General features: G+C 29.0%; 4 protein-coding genes across 7 annotated transcripts; 3 read left to right on the plus strand and 1 right to left on the minus strand.

The window, feature by feature from the left end:
* Positions 1 to 99: 99 nt before the first annotated feature.
* LOC128876906 (iron-sulfur clusters transporter ABCB7, mitochondrial-like) lies at positions 100 to 6,040 on the plus strand. Of its 2 annotated transcripts, XM_054123717.1 has the most exons (12): positions 542 to 682; positions 923 to 1,202; positions 2,584 to 2,835; positions 2,900 to 3,107; positions 3,184 to 3,350; positions 3,442 to 3,720; positions 3,829 to 4,003; positions 4,079 to 4,236; positions 4,309 to 4,472; positions 4,543 to 4,672; positions 4,746 to 5,021; positions 5,100 to 6,040. In XM_054123717.1, exons 2-12 carry the CDS (start codon positions 945 to 947, stop codon positions 5,349 to 5,351), a joined length of 2,319 nt encoding a protein of 772 aa, XP_053979692.1. In that variant the 5' UTR covers positions 542 to 682; positions 923 to 944; the 3' UTR covers positions 5,352 to 6,040. The 2 variants fall into 2 exon arrangements, with proteins under 2 accessions (XP_053979691.1, XP_053979692.1); XM_054123716.1 differs by lacking the exon at positions 923 to 1,202 and having other exon boundaries at positions 100 to 682.
* Positions 6,041 to 6,247: 207 nt separating this feature from the next.
* On the plus strand, positions 6,248 to 10,250 carry LOC128876905 (interaptin). The gene is made up of 9 exons (XM_054123714.1): positions 6,248 to 6,492; positions 6,678 to 6,787; positions 6,897 to 7,048; positions 7,169 to 7,387; positions 7,465 to 7,584; positions 7,656 to 7,891; positions 7,962 to 8,031; positions 8,120 to 8,574; positions 8,657 to 10,250. The coding sequence occupies exons 1-9, from the start codon at positions 6,431 to 6,433 to the stop codon at positions 9,852 to 9,854; spliced, it is 2,622 nt and encodes an 873-aa protein (XP_053979689.1). The 5' UTR covers positions 6,248 to 6,430; the 3' UTR covers positions 9,855 to 10,250.
* Positions 10,251 to 10,478: 228 nt separating this feature from the next.
* Positions 10,479 to 14,345, plus strand: LOC128876843 (zinc finger protein 729-like). Of its 2 annotated transcripts, XM_054123564.1 has the most exons (7): positions 10,479 to 10,743; positions 11,451 to 11,831; positions 11,917 to 12,302; positions 12,375 to 12,486; positions 12,575 to 13,019; positions 13,109 to 13,244; positions 13,332 to 14,345. In XM_054123564.1, exons 1-7 carry the CDS (start codon positions 10,695 to 10,697, stop codon positions 14,334 to 14,336), a joined length of 2,514 nt encoding a protein of 837 aa, XP_053979539.1. In that variant the 5' UTR covers positions 10,479 to 10,694; the 3' UTR covers positions 14,337 to 14,345. The 2 variants fall into 2 exon arrangements, with proteins under 2 accessions (XP_053979539.1, XP_053979538.1); XM_054123563.1 differs by having other exon boundaries at positions 10,480 to 10,743; positions 13,109 to 14,345.
* A 2,389-nt stretch (positions 14,346 to 16,734) lies between these two features.
* On the minus strand, positions 16,735 to 19,067 carry LOC128876844 (protein-cysteine N-palmitoyltransferase HHAT). 2 transcript variants are annotated; one of them, XM_054123566.1, is made up of 7 exons: positions 18,692 to 19,067; positions 18,437 to 18,618; positions 17,926 to 18,357; positions 17,706 to 17,846; positions 17,431 to 17,626; positions 16,967 to 17,170; positions 16,735 to 16,873 (listed from the first exon to the last, which is right to left on the minus strand). In XM_054123566.1, the coding sequence occupies exons 1-7, from the start codon at positions 18,807 to 18,809 to the stop codon at positions 16,779 to 16,781; spliced, it is 1,368 nt and encodes a 455-aa protein (XP_053979541.1). In that variant the 5' UTR covers positions 18,810 to 19,067; the 3' UTR covers positions 16,735 to 16,778. The 2 variants fall into 2 exon arrangements, with proteins under 2 accessions (XP_053979541.1, XP_053979540.1); XM_054123565.1 differs by having other exon boundaries at positions 16,967 to 17,301; positions 17,409 to 17,626; positions 18,692 to 19,066.
* Positions 19,068 to 20,119: the final 1,052 nt, after the last annotated feature.

Here is a 20,119-nt window from a genome sequence, read left to right on the forward strand (position 1 = left end):
GAAGATAATATTTAGATCTTATCTACACTCTATACCGGGTGTATAATGACTTTTGTCGGCTAAAAAGAAAGTCATTAATTCTCTATAGGTGTGGCGTTTCAATTGGTCCTAGAAAATTAAACAATTCTTATTTAATTTTAATAAAGTTCAGTATCGATGATTTTTTGCAGTTATGTACCTGTTTCTAAATTTGGAGAACAATAGATCATTGGATATTTAGATAAATTCGAATTAGTTATCACATGCAGGAGAATACGCAAGAATTGATAACAGAGTATGCGTAATGTTTTGGTGGATAATTGAAGAGACGTCTTTAATTGTGAATTTTGTAAATGTGTCGCAAATGGATAAGTATAGTCGGGATTGCGAATGTCGAGTACAGTAATATTTTGCAGTGCATTGGTGTGGGTTGTTAAAAGTAACTGGTCTATGCCATGATCCAATAACCTAATTTTCTGAATATCATTTTTTGTATCTTCATTTGTGAATAAATCATTCTGAGATAATGTTAAGCATTGTTTTATGCCGTCGCCTGCCACAAGTGGGATCTAATGAAAGGAAACTTTGGATTAAATCTTTTACTACATGTTCGCTTAAATCACGACGACAAATTATTTATTCCGAAGGAGATTTCTTTCACTTTTCTACTCGCAATCTAATGCTTCCAGCGCTTGGAGTTAGGGTAATATTTCTGATATATATATATCTATATATATTTCCACGATTCATAGAATATTTTGAATATTAGTTTGTAGTAGAATTATCTAATATCTTTAATTAAATCACATTATTAATTAAAATGTCAAATAACGAACAGAAGACATACTATGATCGTACAATTCCTATAATGTATTTCCATTAATGAATATTCGCTGATTGACACAGATCTTACAATCAATAATGTAAAGTAATGCTTCTACAGATATAATATATACTTATACATAATGGGTAGAACGTCAAGAAAGCGTCATCAAAAGAAGAAGCTAAATGATAAAGAAATAGCAAAACAAGAAGAATGTTTGGCGCATCTAAAATTGTGGTTATTATCGAATAACTGTTTATCAGTTTCTGATTTACTTCCATTTAATTTTCCTATTACTGGTAGGGGATTAAGAACGTTGAAGGATATTAAAGTCAATGATGTATTGATCGAAATACCATACGAGATATTAATAACAACAGCAACAATATCTTGGAGCTATATTAATATTATTTTTTCAGAAACAGAATGTTACAGTCCTCATTATATATTATCAGTATTTCTCATATACGAATCCCATCTAGAAAATATTTCAAAATGGTATGATTATATTAATTGTCTACCACAAGTTTTAACAAATCCAGATTTTTGTACACCTAAAGAAAAGAATATATTGCCAGCCTTTATTGTCGATTGTATGTATGAATCTCACAAGATTCAAAATGACTTCCAGTTATTAATTAAGTCTATGAATAGTTTAAATTTAAATAAAAAACATAACTGTCCTCATTGTGATAAAGATTTAAAAACTATAATAACATTTGAAAAATATAAGTGGGCATATTATATAGTTAACACAAGAGCTGTCTACATAGAATCAGATCAGATAAAGACAAATAAAGATATGCTTATTAACATAAAACATCCCAATAATTTAGCACTAGCTCCATTCTTAGATTTGTTTAATCATGATATTAATGCTACCGTCAACGTGTCTATGGTCACAAATAAAGATGATAATAAATTTTATAAGATCACTACGTTACAATCTTTTAATAAGGAGTCACAAGTTTTCATCAATTACGGTGCACATAATAGTCTTCAGTTGTACGTTCACTATGGCTTTTTTATACCAAACAATCCATTAGATGAAATTTATTTTGATCTTTTTGACATACAAGCATGCACTAACATTCCAGAATTTAAAGTCGATTTTATTGTATGTAACAAACTACAAAAAAATATGGCATTTACAAGACAAAATTTAAATTATAATGCAATTTCAACATTATTCATAATAACTACAAAATTACAAAAAGAACATTGGTGTGCAAAAATATATGGAGATTCTCTTACTTCAGAGGATTTGTTTGATATATACAATGTAGCAAACAAAATTTTAAATTTAAAAAAAAATGAATTAATAAATTATTTGAGAAATATGCAAAAGTACAAACATCACACTCATGGTTTTTCAATTGCGATACACCTTGTAGAAGAATACATTACGATATTAAATGAATTATCAAATAACATTTGCATACATTGTTAATTGGAATAACATAATTGATAAGATATATACAAGAAACATGTATTGTAAATTAATAATATACTCCGGGAACTTTGTAATATTTTAATAAAAAAATTAAAATTTCGGACTAAACTTTGTTTATTTTTTCATTATTTAAAAGTGTTTTTACGTTTTTTTTATTTATAATTAAAAACATTCGTTATAAATGTTCTTACACCTTTTTAGCAAATAGCAAAGAACAACTAATGCAGAAAGAATAGCGTTCTAACGACAACTTCAATGATACTTTAGTTAAATTTATTATAAACAAAATTGTATAAATAACAATTAAAAATTCATAAATTATTTTTAGTGTTGCAGCGGAAATGTAATTGATCGCATCCTAAAAAAAAAGAGAGTATTGCAAGCAAAATCTATTGTGCCTCCAATTAAGTTTCCACTAATAATTTCTGGATTAACTGGAGGAAAATCGACTCAACAAAAGAGAGATTGTTTTCATCCGGGTGTATCCAGTTTAAGTCGCGAAGCTATCCAGTTTCAAGATAAGGAACCTGTTACATCTACAAATATGATTAAAGCGATGCTAAGATACATTTGGCCAAAGGTAAGTCATCTTATGTAGTTAATTCATACTATAACAATATATGTTTATTACATTTCTTTTTTAGGATGATCCCGATATAAGAAATAGAGTTAAAATGGCTGTTGGTTTACTTATCGGTGCAAAAGTTTTAAATGTCGGTGTTCCTTTTATTTTCAAGTATGCAGTAGATACTCTCAATGCGCAAAGCATAGCAAGTAGCGGTAACGCTATTCTAAGTTTAGGAACTGCACCAGAAACTGTTGCAACGGTAGCAACATCGTTACTCGTAGGATGTATGTATAATAGATTGTTTTAAAAGCACTATTTTATATGTGAAAATGACTAACAATAATTTATTTGCATCAACAGATGGCATAGCACGTGCAGGAGCGGCTGGATTTAGCGAACTACGAAACGCAGTATTTGCACAGGTTGCGCAGCATTCTATTCGAAAAATAGCCAATAACGTTTTCCTACATTTACACAATTTAGATATGGCTTTTCATCTGTCTAGACAAACTGGAGCATTATCAAAGGCGAGATAAATTTATTTTATCCTTGTAAGAGTTTATTCACTTTCAGTATTTAAAACTTATAGTATCATTTATATCTCTAATATTTTTGTAGACAATAGACAGGGGAAGTCGTGGTATAAATTTTGTATTAAATGCTATGGTATTTAATATCATACCTATAGTTTTCGAGTTAGCATTAGTCAGTACAATATTACATTTGAAATGTGGTCCGGAGTATGCAGGTGTTGCACTGGGTTGTGTTGGAGTTTATGCCATATTTACATTAGCTGTTACACAATGGCGAACAAAATTCAGAATGTACATGAATCAAGCAGAAAACGAAGCAAGCAATAAAGCGATAGATTCGCTCATCAATTACGAAACAGTAAAGGTATATGGAAAACCTACTTAGTATTGTAATTAGAATAACTACGTATATACAAAATTCTATTGCTACTTCTATTAGACAAACGATTGAAGATTGTATTTTTTATGTTAGTATTTTAATAACGAAAAATTTGAAGCGAAAAGATACGACGAATCGTTAAAAAAATATGAGGCTGCATCGCTTAAAACAAGTACAAGTTTAGCGATGCTAAATTTTGGACAGAATGCTATATTTAGCGCTGCTCTAAGTTTAATAATGGTATTAACATCAACAAATATTATAAATGGTAAAATATTTTTCTCTATCTTTCTCTATGTATGTGATTCAAAGAATATATTGTAATGGAACAAAATGAATTTAGGTACTATGACAGTTGGAGATTTGGTAATGGTCAATGCACTTTTATTTCAATTGTCAGTTCCTTTAGGATTTTTGGGTTCGGTATATCGTGAAGTTAGACAAGCCCTCATTGACATGCAAACTATGTTTACTTTAATGACAATGGATACAGCTATCAAGGTATTTATTTTCCGTTTCGTACTTACGAAAAATATGTTGTTTGAATAATTAACGTGTTTTCTAACATAACAGTCTAAGGAGAACGCGATACAATTCAATATAACTCCGATGAATTCAAACATTGAATTTAAAAATGTCAGTTTTCAATATTGTGAAGGCAAGTCTATTTTTAAAGACATCAGTTTTAACATTCCAAGTGGTAAAAAAATTGCTATCGTCGGAGGATCCGGTTGTGGGTAAGATTCAAATGAAGTATCTGTAATTTAGATAAAGAGTAACTCGATGCTTAATGATATATCTTTTTAGTAAAACAACAGTGGTACGATTATTATATCGATTCTTTGAACCGCAGTCTGGAGGTGTTTATATAAATGGACACAATGTTCAAGACATAGAGTTACATACTTTAAGAAAATCGATAGCAATTGTACCTCAGGTAATTAAACTGAACGAGATAAATAAATATGTACGATATATTTGTAATCACAAGTGTAAACAAATAATTTCAGGACACCGTTCTCTTTCATGAAAGTATCTTTTATAATCTTCAATATGGAAATTTATGTAAATCGAAAGAAGATGTTTTCGAGGCTGCTAAGATGGCAAACTTACACGATTCGATTCTTAAGTGGCCGAAAGGATACGATACACCTGTTGGTGAACGTGGACTAAAATTAAGCGGAGGCGAAAAACAACGAGTAGCAATTGCCAGAGCGATTTTGAAAAATAGTCCGATATTAATCTTTGATGAAGCTACATCCTCTCTAGATTCTATTACAGAACACGTAAGTAAGATATATTGTGTTTTACATGCTATTAATTTGTATTTAATAGTAAAATATTTTTAAATGATATATTTGTAGAATATTCTTGAAGCATTACGCCGAGCAACTGTCGGACGAACATCTATTGTTATTGCACATCGTTTATCTACCGTTATGGATTCCGATGAAATTTTAGTATTAAATAACGCTACTTTAGTAGAGAGAGGAACTCACGATTCTTTACTTGCTATGCCGAATTCCTTTTACAACAAATTGTGGAAAACTCAACACATAGGTATGCTCAAGTCTAATAAAGAGCAAAATAATAATTGTAGGACGCAAGGAGTTTAAGTGAACAGATTACGTAAGACACAGGTAACAATATCTATAAAGAGTTATGATTAAAAATACATAATTAAGAAATGCTCATTATATTTTAAATATGTTTAAAATGAATTTGAAACCGATTTGTCAGGGAAACAACTCTGTTCAAGATCTATGTAAAGATTGTCGTTACGTAGCGTAATGACACGAAATGTATTCGAGAATGACTATTTTAAAATTATAATTTTAACCGCGTGGTTAAATTTTTCTTAATTTTAATATAAAAACAGTTACGTTTATCATAAAAAATGAAGCCAACTATCTTTCCTAGTATTATGTATTATAAATACAATATGCAACAGTAAACAAGTCATTAGAAATATGTGTATTTAGGATTGTTTCATATTCATATTACAAAGATTGTATTACAAGAATGCATGTGCTGTGCGCATGTTTATTTATATATGAATAAATTGTATAATATCCATGTTTGTAAAAAAAAAGAGAAACGATACTCTTCGTTAATTTATTTTTGAATAATATAATTTGTATACTATATTATCTGTAAATATAGAAGGAAATTCGGAATGACATGGTAGATAAAAGATGGTTCAACTTCTTATGTTACCAACGTGTATATACTACATCGAACAAAAAATGCTTCTATAAATTTAGAATATTCTTATGTTATGATAGTAAAAACGAAATAAAAGAGTAACTGAACACTGTTATTCTTTGTTATTACTTATTACATATTCATATCCTAGATATCTCTCCTACCGAGATTTTAAGACGAAATCAAGTTACCTTAAATATTTTTGATTGGACGTATTTTTCAATGTATACTTTTTACTATTTCTGTATATATATTTTTATCATAAAAATAAAGGAAATGATTAAAGAATTATTTCAAATATGTATAATTCTAAATAGCATTGATTAGTGAAATGTTGTGTAGGATGTTACCTTGGAAACCACTTAACAACAACTATGGATGCTGATGGGTCTTCAATAAGTTTTTGACAATCTTATAATAATTTATTCTTATAAAGATATGTTATGCAGACTTGAGATGATAATTGTGATGCAGTATTTACGAATGCAAAATGCAAACTGAAGTGCCTACGTTACCTATAGTACACTTAAATGACCAGACAAACCTCAATAGGTAATGAGTACAGTTTAAACACTTTACATGTTAATTGACATATCTATTTCATATAATATATTATTAGTATCTTTGTATATTTTTATTATTATTATACATTTAAACTGTGTACTAACATTCCTACTAATAAAGGATAAGTATACATTACTATCAATTTTTTAACACGATACGTACACAATTTACAGGAAACAAAATTCTAACTTAAGAAGATCAACAGTGCAAACGAAAGCTAGTACACAGCATAAAAATATAGCATGCATATCATCCAACAAAAAGAACTTGCATCCTTTACTTGGTTTGTATTGAAATTAAGTTAAAATGAATATTATTGTTTATCTATTTTTACAGTTTGTATAATAATTGAATTTATCGATTTATACTTTATTCTTAATTATTATTTACAGGACAACTTTACCAAAGTAGTATTCGACAGAAGCCTCTATCGGAACACTCAAAACTTAATAAAAATAGTATAAAACAAAGAGTTCTGTCAGCAAAAATGTTACGCATTAAAGAATTGCAAAATCAATTGGCTGATGCGCATTATCAGTTAAATGTAATTATTCTAACTGCTGTATTTTATAAATGAGATATAAATATATTGAAGATACATTTATCAATTAAAAATATACATTAATTGCAGGCATACTGAATATAATTATATCTTTCTCTACAGGAGTTAGCTAATGAAAACAGACTATTAAAGTCATTACAAAAACGACAGGATTCTGCATTGAAACGTTACGAAGGAACAAATGCAGAGCTACCACGGATCATTAACTCGCATCACGAGGAATTACGAGTACTTCAAATTAAGTATAAAAAGTTGAAAGTTTTACATAAAGAAACGTGCAATTTATTGAAAGAAAAAGAAAATGAACTTCAACAGTTACAGGTGAATATCGAATGTATGTAATACTTTTAGTTATGAATAAATGAAAGGAAATCAATGTTTGTATACTATTTTGACAGTCTCAAAACAAACATTTATTACAACTCAGTAAAGATCGTAATTTGGGAGAAAGAGAAAAGTTACAACTACAAGTTTCTGATTTAAATTACAGAATACAACAACAGCAAGACACTATACAGGTGAATTAAAAATTTAATATTATCGTATATTATTTTTTATTTAACGTTTATATATTTTAATATCTCATTAGACGCTGCACAGAAAATTGGCTCTAGAAAGTAAATGTTTGAAGCAGCAATTATATACAGAAGTTTCCAAGCGAAAGGAAACGCAAAAGCACTTAGACGAAACGATAGAAAAATTGAAAAGTTTAGAACACTTGCTAGATAATAAAGAACGAAGATTATATTATAGCGGTCAACTATTACACCCTAATAAAAATAGACAATTTGGTACACAGTCCCTCACAAATTTAAGGGATATTAGGTATGTGAAAAATGCAGTATTGAACTTTTTTCCATATAATATTTTTTACATGCATTAATACACATTTTAGCTCATCGAATCCATTGAAGTTATCGGATCAAAGTAGAAGATGGCAAAGAGACGTAGAAGAAAGTAGTTTGGTAAAAGTTGTTCTTATTAAATTAATTTCTATGTGTTTAAAATTCTGCTAGGAATAAATTTAGTTATTATTAATTTTACCATTTTTAGCCTGTACTTTGTACATCCGAATCAAATGATAAAAGCACAAGAACAGATGAAAGGATAAATTTAAATCAAACTACAAATTCTTTGAAAACAGAAACGATGACTAATTTAGAACAAATAAGAAAGTATCGTCTCCAAAAATCAGCACATCGAAAAGTTCCATTGAATGATTCCGAAGAAAAATCTAAAGAAGTAGGTTTTAAACTAGATAAAAATTCAAAAATTTCAATGCATTCGGATAGTTCGGAAGGACTCGAAAAACAAGTTGAGACCGATGGAAATCAGTATGAAATAAGTGCAGACAGTTTTAGAAAAATATATGAAAATCGAAACTATAGTTTTCATGATTTGTTAAAGAAAAAAGTTGTTTATTCGTCTGAAGATGGTGAAAGTGAAGATGAAAGTTTTCAAAATGATCATACGAGTATAGCTAATAATTCCAGAAAACTATGCAGAAGGTTTGAAAATATTACTGTCTTTATTATTTTCGACTTTTATTCCAAATTTGTTTTCCAATTATAACGTTTCATTGCATTTCAGATTAATTAACAATGCGGACGATACTACAGATTCGAAGGAATTAACGTTTTCTAATTCTACATTCAGAGATAAATTGGAAGTTTTGGAACCTGAGAGAAAGAATTCTTATGAAGATGATTCGGAAACTGAATCTGAAATAAGACAGGAATCGATTAAGCATTATTTATCACTAAACCATCAAAATGATGCTCTTAAACTAATTTCGTCTATATGCGATGATCAAACACGTTATAGCTCTGATGAAGAATTGGAACAATCGACACCTTCTCGTGGGTTAAATGAATCATACACAGCGTATCAAAATTTAATTAAAGGAACACAAGTAACAACCAAAAACGTAAACAATGAAAATTTGTATAATTTGCGGTATGATGAAGATCATACTCATACACAACAAAGCAATGTTACTCATTTAATAAATAATGTAAATAAATCTTCGGAAGATTTACACAAATATATGCTTGAACAATCCGAATCTAACAAACAAGAAGATAACGCTGCAAATACAAGTACAAACGAACTTCAAAATAAATCATTCTTACAAACATCTTCTACAGAAGAGTATAATCAACTTGAGACATCATTTAAAGCTTCTGACACGATACAACTGACAAATATTAATACAGAATCATTATTAGATGCACACGAAGTTCTTAACAATTTGCAAAGCAAACCATCTAGGAAGAATTCATTAAAAACGTCAAGCTATTTGGACAAAGGACAAGTAACAAATGTAACGTACAAGAATGAAACAGAAACAGTATATGATAACAGATTTGCAGGCAATCACAATGTAGAAACAAAAAATAAATTGAATAAGCAAGAAGTAAATAAAGACTTAAAAAGTGCCGATGTTTTATTGAACAATTCGGAATCTCTTAAGACTGATTCAATCTATGTTGTACCTAGCAATGCTGATGTTAATAGTACAAATGAAACCAGTGCCAGAACAAAACCGATTAATTACAATAAAGAGCAGTTGTTGGCAACGATGAAGGCTATCGATGATAACGAGAATATTGAATTTTTAAATCAAGATTACGAGAAACATAATGCAACAAGTAGAAAGCAAATAACAGAAAATTTGTTTCACGGTTTACCAACTCACACCAAGAAAAAACAAGATATTATTAAGGACATATTTGAAACCGATGGATTTAAAAAGGAACCTGCAAGTAGTTATAATAAACTACACTAATGTCGAAATTGACAGACAAACACTAAACACTCTGTAAAGTCGTAACGAAGACAAAAAACGTTGAATTTAGTATGTATATTATTTTTATATTACAACTATTAGTGTCATATCCAAAAAGTTACAAACTTACAACTTAATGTAATCAAACATTAAGAATCAACAATTAGAGAATTTGTACACCATTCTGAAATATGTATTACATTGATTGTTCGATAAATTGTTAGTTTTATTTTTGCATCGACAATGAATTAGTATATATACATATTTATATATAATTTATTCTTTCGTATCAGGGCATATTTATTTGTATTTTAAAATTCACTGATAGTGATAATAATGACAAAAAAAAATACTGTGTAATATGTATGTATGTATAAATGAAATAAATAAATGACAGTTGATAGCTATCTTTTGAATAATAAAATTGTTTATCAAAAATCATCCAATAGCTGTAGTAACCCCTAAATATCTGTTCCTTTTTTTTTTAAATAAAAGAGAAAAAAATTAAAGTTAATCGTTTAAGTTTACTGAAAATATGTTGATTAATTTCAAATGACGCGCCATAAAATACGTACTGCTCAATTACCAAGAGACACAATGAAAATTAGAAACTCACAATTTATACAAATTAAATAGTTTAAATTTTAAGTTTGTATATACGTTAGATTACGTTAAAATTGGCTAAAACGTACAACAAACTGAAGAGAAAATGTTTGTTTTGCGCGTTGGCAATGCTGTTCTCAGGATTGACAAGAAGAACAAACTAGGAAGCAACAAGAACGAACCTGTTGTGCACAGAAAGCAGTGGAATGAAGACACGCCGCGAATACGAATGCCATAATGAACACCAAAACAAACTATGAATACACTTCTAATTCATATAATGGAGGTATTTGTTTATTTATTTTAAGTGGCAAAAATGTCTGCCTTCCAAATACATTACTATTTATGAAAAATATATACATTTTTAAAGATGATAATAAAGATGAATTGAAAAACCGTCTGCTGGGCGTACTTATGGCGTCTGCTAGAATGACGCTTGAAAAATAAGAAATTTAAAGACGAGAACAATTTCATGTTAAGGACAAATGAACAATTTTCATCTTCGTACTTGTATCTTTATTTTTGCTACGTATTGAAAGATGAATAATCTCTTTATTGTATTTGTAAAACTAACAATTTTAATGTTTCGTCGACTGACTGTCATATGTCATGATGTCAGCAAAAGATCACATATTCTGTTATTATTACAAGCATGTTACTACTTGATGCAACGAATAAAATAAAGATGATTTGTACTTGTAAATAAGAAGATAAAAATTGTCAATGAAATCGTACAGGATTTTTATATCATAATAACAATACACATATAATTGTTTACTACATGCAATTTTGTATGTAGTGGAATATTTATTAAAAAATCACATACATATATATGTATAAGTTACATATATTCTAGTCATCTATTATCAATTTTTCTATTCAATAAAATCGTTCTTATTAAAAATTGAGAAAGTATTTGGTCCTGTATAATAGAAAAATAATATTGATTATAGATGAATTTTGGTAATTACTGTGCGATTATGTTTGTTTCAGGTATTATAAGAAATGATAGTCCCGCTGCTTTGTTAGACATGCTTGCAGAAGTTGCATCTCAAACGTTACATTCAGAAAAGAAACATAGTAAATCATTGCTGGCTTCACAATGCAAATCAAAAGTAGAGTGTACAAAAAGAAAGACTCAGGAATCATTGTTCAATGTTCCGCAACTTTTGTCTATGCCTGCATCGCAATTAGTTAAACAGTTCTCTATTTTTACAAGCGACGAATTGAAAAGGCAATACTCTTATACATGTGCTCTTATTAATGGATGTAGTAAAAAATATACTAGTTTTGCGAGTGAAGGAAGAGCAAGAATGTCTATCAAAGTACATTTAGCGGAACACCTAGAATATTTAAAAACAAACAAGGAAGCCTGTGAGTAACCATACATATATATATATTTATATAAAATATGTATACAAATATATTACATATGAAATTGTGTGATGTTGTTTTGTAGATAAGACCTTTACTACAAAGTCGGTGAATTATAAGAATCATAAAACAAGCTTGCTAAACAAAAAAAGTAGATTACAGCAATCAAGAAAACCCCAGGAGACTTTGAATAAAGAAAATAAGAATGTTATAGTAGAAAAACCCACAAATTACTTGCGAAATATTCTACTAAACGATTCTAGTTTTAAAGAACTAAATAAAAATAAAAGCTTCGAAAGAGTAGAGAAACCTAAAAAATTACATAATTCCGAACAAAAAGATATAGATAGAACAGAGTTTAAAGTGCTTGGAGATCACAGTTACTTTGAACGTTTGAAAGAAGAAATCCCCAATGGCAGTGAAACGGAATCCTTCAGCAGTATTCTTGAGAATACAACAACAGATGAGAATGTAAGCATAAATGTAAAATATAAGTACAACGAATTATTATATAAATACTAAAAGTGATTTTCCTCTATGTAGATTGTTCTTATGGTGGTTGGCACAGATACTGTTCATATGAAGGAATATTCTCATGTTAATCAAAAATTGTCAGAAAAATTTAGTCAAGAGTCAGAGACCATTTATTTACCAGGTGAATATACAAAATATCTGTGGTACTTTTACACAATTTCAAATGTTTTTGTTCTGTTGTATTTATATGTGTTTTGGTTTATTGTTAGAAATGACATGGTTAAGCGAAAGTTGCAATAAAAATGCCGACACTATAGCCACTAAACCTAAAGGAAAAGCAAAATTTATAGGCACTAGTAAAGAGGAAAGAGAAATGGCACTTGCCTTCATGGATCGTATTAAGAAAAAAGGGAATCCAACAGGGAGTAATCTTCAATGTCGAATTTGTAATCCACCGCGGAGTTTTACGGCACCTACAACATTAGTATCTCACTACCGCAGTCATGCTGGAATAAAACCATACGAATGTCGTATATGCAGAGCAGTTTTCACAAGAAGGCATAGCTTAAAATATCATATGTTGATTCATCAAAATCAGACACGATTTACTTGTGCTGATTGTGGAAAGAAGTTTAGACATCCATCGCATTTTCGAGAACATCGACGCAGGCATACTGGAGAAGCGCCATTCGGATGCGATGACTGTGGACAACGGTAAATGAAATATGTTAAAACATGTTTATATTATAAATATAGAGATGTAAATGTCATTGTATTAATAAAAATGCTCTTATTTCATTCAGGTTTAAAACAAGGAACACGTACAAACGTCATTTGAAGACGCGACACGGAAAAGTTTTAACGACCACCGGAGAGTTGTTGTATCTTTCCGAGGAAGATTTTCAGAAAGTTCGAACTAACAGAAAAAAGAAAAACGATGTAAGCAAAGAACATGTAGTAGACGAGAGCATAATTGCAGCAAAAACGATTATGCATTATCAAAATGATAATAATAATCAACTGCAGGGTATCGTAGCTGACGAATATATTATAAAGGAAGGTACCGATGACGATAAAAATTGGGAGTCTAACGATACGATACGGATTATTAAGGACTGTTTTGAAACTTATGAGGTTTATCCGGAATCTCAATTAAAGACTGAACTTGTAGAGACTGAAGTATCTATAGATAATAAAATTTGTAATAGAAACGAGAATAATTTACCAGAAGAGTATATAGAAGTGCAAGAAAATTTATCCCAATTACAAAGTCTTTCTTACAATAAATTAGAAGTAATTCGAGATGAGAAAGATGAAATCGTGTGTCATGATAATATTAATCAATCTGAATTAATTCATCGCAACATAAATAAGCCGTCGTCGTACATTGAAATAAAATACGAAGACGATATACAATTTCAAGAAAATGTTGAACTTTCAGAAAATCGATTAGAAAGTCATGTTGAAATAATGGATCACACTAGTAAAAATTATGGTGATGATATATTAAATAACTCTGTGACTGAACAACAAGTTGACTATATAGAGAATGTAGAAGAAACTGGAGATATTTTATTAAATCAGAATGACGAATGCTTGTTAGAAGGAGATGAAACTTCAAGTAATTATCAAGCAGGAATAACAGATTTAACGAAAGATCAAGCGATTGCATCACCAAGCGATGTTCTCCAAAAAAGTCAAAAGCTGTTACATCAAACTAAACAACGTTTATATATTCATAATCAGCCTTTAACTGGTATAATAGTACAAAATAAATGCATCAATATAGTGCCGCATCAATTAAAAGCCTGTAATGATCAGGAAAATAAATCAAAAACGAAACTCGATAAAGGTCAAAATTTTACATTCCTTAATAAATGTATGCAAGCAGTCAATATAAAGCAAAATGTAAATGAAAATACCATTTTATTATTGACTAACGATACTTTACAGAATAGTGTTCTTAAAATTGATCAAAATAACACTGCCGATAATGAAATTAAGAAACAGACATTTGAAAGAAGTAAGTAAAATGTAAATGGTACAAAATATTTGATTTCAGTGAATTAAAGATATTCTACAATAAATGCACTTTTAGTAATGGTTTAAATACTTTTGTAGTAGTATAGTTATAAACAATGTGCTAATAGTGTGTAAAATTTGGAAGCAATGATTTGATTTTTTTATGTGTAAATATTGCAAAGAGAAATGTAGATTTAATACTTTCTACTATCTAAACAAATTTTGGACGTGAATAGACCACTGTATAAAAAAAAAACAATCGAATCTAATAAAGTATTTTTTCATAATTTTGATCGTAGAGAGTGCACAGTATTGTCGTAAGTTTGATATACAGTAAGGTTTCGATAAGCGAGCAGAAAATGCATTTATTTTGTTTCTTGCGAAGTAAAATTGTTTTTCAAATTGTCAAGTATGGATCTTATTATTTTGAAAATTGAATCATCGCGTATTAGGCATTCCAAGTGTTAAGCTTAGAAAAGGACAGTCTTGTTGAACTTGCTATAATAATCATGTATGTACATATTAACAAATTAAGTAAGTAAAATAATAACGAAATCCAATTTACTTAAAGGTATTAATACAAGATACAGTTACTTAAAAGTTGTAACACTTATTTCTGTGCCAAACGTTGGTAGTATAAATTTTGAATTTGCCTAATAAGAACGAATATTGATAATAAGTTGTTTTGAAAATTTTCTTATTATATTATGCTACTATTTGTAGCACATATATCTATACGCACATAAAATATACATTCTTTAGTGCTAAATGAACTGCACTTTAAAAAAATGTAAATAACCAAGTTCAATACGTTATGTTCTTATGTTAATTTGGAACACTTTAACCACATATAGTTGTATCATTTACAATAGTTACAATAATTTTGTTGAAATATATCTGAAAAATGTCTTCCACAGAACTCGATAGATTTATTTTGACATTACATTCTCAGTGTCTCTTTTGAAAATATAATAATTAGCTGATAATACAACGATAGAGATGAATATAAATAGCTCGTAGGTATAACAGTTATTACTAATTTTGTACAAGACATAATGTAGGATTCTGAATCTATTTCAAAATATTATTCACATAATACTTTTTAATACTTTGTTAAAATATACTAACAGTATGTAAAAATTATGGAAATACAAAGTCTGAAAATTTTACGTTGATAATCGTTTATAAAATCACTTTGTTAAGTTACAATGAACAGAGATTTGTAATGATATAATCATTAGTAGAATAACTCGTAATGAAATATTTTAAATACAATGTCTAGTTCAGAATAGGATTAAATAGTGCCTCTTTTCCTAATTTAAGGAATTCATATTTTTTTACTGTTTAAGCTTTAAAAAATTAAACAAAATCTAAAAAGTTGTATATGATAAGTAACTATCAACTAAAAATATTATTTTTCTAGATATAAATCTATTCATTTTGATTTGTTTCTTTGAAAGCTGCATTTTTTCTATGTAAGAGAGAAGTTTAATTTTCTTTAAGTAATGTAGAATTAAATTAACGTTTCGATATTAACACGAAAATTAACGAAGTACTTTCTGAATATCGTACAACATATTATAAACTTGTGATTTGGTTTAGATACTCAAAAATTCTTTTTAAAAAAGAAAAATTAATCTTTCGTTAAATCACCTTCTGTAAATAATGATCAAAAGTATGTCTTTGCTACTGTCGGATTCTGCATATACAATGCTATAAAATTGAATTAAAATCAACATTCCTAAGTATTCCTTCAAATTCCTAATATTCTAAAAGTCATTTAAAATATAGCCCACTTTTAGAAATTTAAGTAATACAAAAATAAATAATATAATAATACATAATTAGAATTAAAAGCTTTCAGCAATATTAAAATTGGATTATCGAATACGGCAGCTAAAAAGGAATGAAAACTACGCATTTGATAATATTTTAGCACACAATTAAAATTCTACATTGATAAGCATCAGTTTTAAACATACACAATGTTTTTAATACTCGTAACTCGTATGAAAAAAAAAATGTAAACATTTGTTGTATTCTCATGTGTGTGTATATAGTAATTAAAAACAAGTCAATTTTTCACCTGCTGTAGAAAACATAGTATAGTAATTCAGAAATTATATTCATGAACATTTGTTCATTATAAACTATATGTGCCTTAAGTGCATTTTAAAACTGGTTGCTTACAATACAATAATTATATAAAAAATATTCATACATATACTTTGTACTAAACATTTTATTATTTGTAATAAACATTACATAATAGTACCGATATTAACGCGAAGAATAACTTTAGTTACATATTGTATTTTTATACCCATTTTGTACTTAAAACAATAAAATACTTGAGAATTCTTTAATAAAGTAACTACGAAAAATGTTTATTCCCGTCTGCTAACACTCTTCGAGTTATCTTTTTCCGTTACCTTTGGCGTTCCGAGTCTCCTAATATTCTTTCAATTCCCAGTTTTTTATATCTGTCGACACTTGACAGCAACAATAAAGAAAAAGAAGTAAAACAAGCGTAGCATGCCACATATCTGTAATAGAAAATGTACAAGAATCCCTAATCGGTAATCCGAAATTTCTGTAAATTATAGACATTGAAATAAAGTGTTAGAACTAGGTAATACCATGTAATATTCTGTAAACATAAGCATGTCCAATTTCTTCACCAGCAAAAAAGTAAAAATTAGATATTACCGACATTGCTAGCAAAGGACTCGCTAATATACAATTGAATCTTCTGGCATTTACTGGCGACATATACTTTGTTTGCATGTTGGAATAATATTTACTTCTCCCAGCTGACTTTCCTAAACTTTCAATATTTAACCCTATAAAATTAAGGAATGCCCAAATAAAAATATTTCTTTGCATTCCATGCCAAGCAAAAACAAATGCAAAGCACAAAAATGAGGCGAATACTCTATTGAAATTTGACTTTAATAACGGTGTGTAAATATATCTGAAAAATATTAATACGTCCTTTTTCCTTTAAATACTTTTTAATGCATTAGAAGTAATTGAAATTTTTATTCTATATTAACACATAATTTTTCTCATATACTCTACCTTATGAGAAATTTATATAAACCTTTATCAAAATACTTCCACATATCGGAATATAAATGAATTCTTGCTACACATTTAGGCTGAGAGGGTGCTTTTATATGATCTATCATACATAAAGTATGGTTCAGTCCATATATCACAACATATTTAATTAAAAAAAATTGTCCCATACAATATCCTAATCCATATAGAGCCCATGGATTCAAGAATTCAACAATCTGGTACACGAAAAAAAAATGTAATTTTAATTAGATAAATCTAATTCCAATGAAATTAGATTTAAAAATGTAGTTTTACCTTAACATGATACTGCATTGCATTAAAATAGAAGAAATGTAAGGAAAAATTGGCAAAAAATATCCAAAAAATATATCTAATTATATTTAAAGCAAAATGTTTTAGATCTGCTAATTTCCAGGTCTGAAACGGCCCTTTTATCTGTGAAAATTGATGTATTATCAACTCGTAATAAGTCAATGGAAATATAATTGTAATGCAAGGATAAAATGATACATACAGAATCAATGAATTCGTGATATAAAATCAATGGTCCTAAACATAATGTAGGCAAATATAAGCAATATGCTAATCCCCATAAAAAGTTTTTCCATAAACGCGATATATTATTACATCTGTTTTCTGAGCACGTTTGTATGTTATCTATAGCGAAACTAATGCTTCTTAGTTGAATCCAACACATCGTAAGAGTTAAAATGTAATGCTTTTCATCATTGAGTTTTAATATACTTTGAAAACTACCACCCGGTATTTTAAGGAAGTGTATTATCAATAAGAATAATACGTTTATCAACCATACTGTAGATTTGTTGCGTTTGTATGTTAAAATATACAGTATGCTTGGTTGAATCAATATACACAATGCGCCTAATTCTCCAATGTGAAACCATAAAAATGAAACAGATGTAAAAATATACCAGCCACATAATAACTGTAAAAATATACAATCCTTATTAGTTAGTAAATATAAAACAAATAATAAAACATAAAATGATATTGAAGTATCACACCATTCTATTTGATCCAGCTTTAATGGTATAACTAATAAGATGATGGCAAAATATCCATGGTATTAATTTAATTAATAATGGTATCAATATTCCCCATTCTTGATCAGAAACATCTTTTTTCCTACCGATCCACGCCCAGCCTGGTGCGAAATCATTGTACAAATCATGGTAGTTATTAAAATCTAAAAATCATTTGTGACATTGAAAAATGAAAGATTGATATTGCATAGAAAAATAAGTAATTCAAATTCTTACAAGCACCGGTTAAAAACACATTATAAGCAGAATAAAAAACAGCACTGATCCAACAAAAGAAGTAAAAGGAACTTTCATATTTATTCAAATTAGTAACATTGTTTGTTATCAATGTCATATTTAATTGCAGTTGAATTTGCCGCTTCGTTTTTGTTTACAATCAACGAATTTGCATTCTTCAAATGTAATGCACAATAATACACTACAGTTTCGTTATACTGCACCAAAAATTAATTTATCGAATAAATATAAAACCTCCTAAAATTTTACTTAGGGAAAGTTTATGATTAAGATAACGATATGAAAGGTTTTGTTTTGTTTTGTACAATATAATAAACCTCCTATCTATGAGATCCAAGGGTGGAAAGGTTGGTAGCAGTTAGTGATCCTCTAGACTCTAGATCCCTAGATCCCTATCGCTAGTATCAGTAGAGTCTGCATATGCATATATGTACATTAGCGGGTTTTTTAAAAGAAGAGAAAGTGAAGACGGAATTTGAAAGATTTCCGTCATTTCAAAAATTGTAATTTTTGAAACGACGAAAACCCTTCGAACTGCTTGTGCACATTACCTAACTTATGTAGCTTGAATAGAAATAGAAACGAATAAGATATTTATATAAGACATTGTTTATTACGTCTTATATAGTATCGACTTTTATAATAATAATGATAATAATAGCATCAATATGCGTTGATTCTAATTCCAAGTTTCCATATTTTCATTTACTTGTAAACGAGAAAAATTGCAGCCATTAGCTCATATTACTTGGTATGGAATTAATAATGTCATCTGACCCTTAGTGGCGATGTGCAGTTAGCAATTACATACTTCAAATAATATAGAGGGTCCAGGTCTCACCACGTGGAGGTTACTGCATATGGAGACCCAAAAAAATTGAGTGGCCAAGACAAAAACCACATCCTAGCCACCTTTATCCTTAATCTAAATGTTGTGTGTGTGTATGTGTGTATTGTGTGACCTCCCCCCTTCCCGGCCGGGGATGTATTTAAAAAAATTAAAACAAAAAAATTGACACCAAGACTTAACCTGACGACGATTTCTGAAACATACAATGTATACTTTATATGACAGTGTTTTTATTGTCAAATAGTCCATTCGGAATTTGGTTCAGTCACCTGCAACAGAAGAAACGTATATTATTCTCTATTCTTCAAAAATATAAACAAAAATCCATGGGAGGTCTCCTTTTTTTGTTCTTGGTCTAACTATAAATACAAAGTTACTTCAAAACGGACGCGATGTATCAGACGCGACACTAATAGCAAACGCGATTCATTATTATTCGCAACACTACCCTGAAAGAAAACGCGAAAGACTTTATTCAAAAGCAAGACTCTAAATAATAACAAATCGGACGGGATCAATATTCATTTACTTAAACGCAACTCTAATAGCACTCGCGG

Source organism: Hylaeus volcanicus, chromosome 5 (genome assembly GCF_026283585.1).
Source record: "Hylaeus volcanicus isolate JK05 chromosome 5, UHH_iyHylVolc1.0_haploid, whole genome shotgun sequence".
Taxonomy (NCBI): Eukaryota; Metazoa; Arthropoda; class Insecta; order Hymenoptera; family Colletidae; genus Hylaeus; species Hylaeus volcanicus.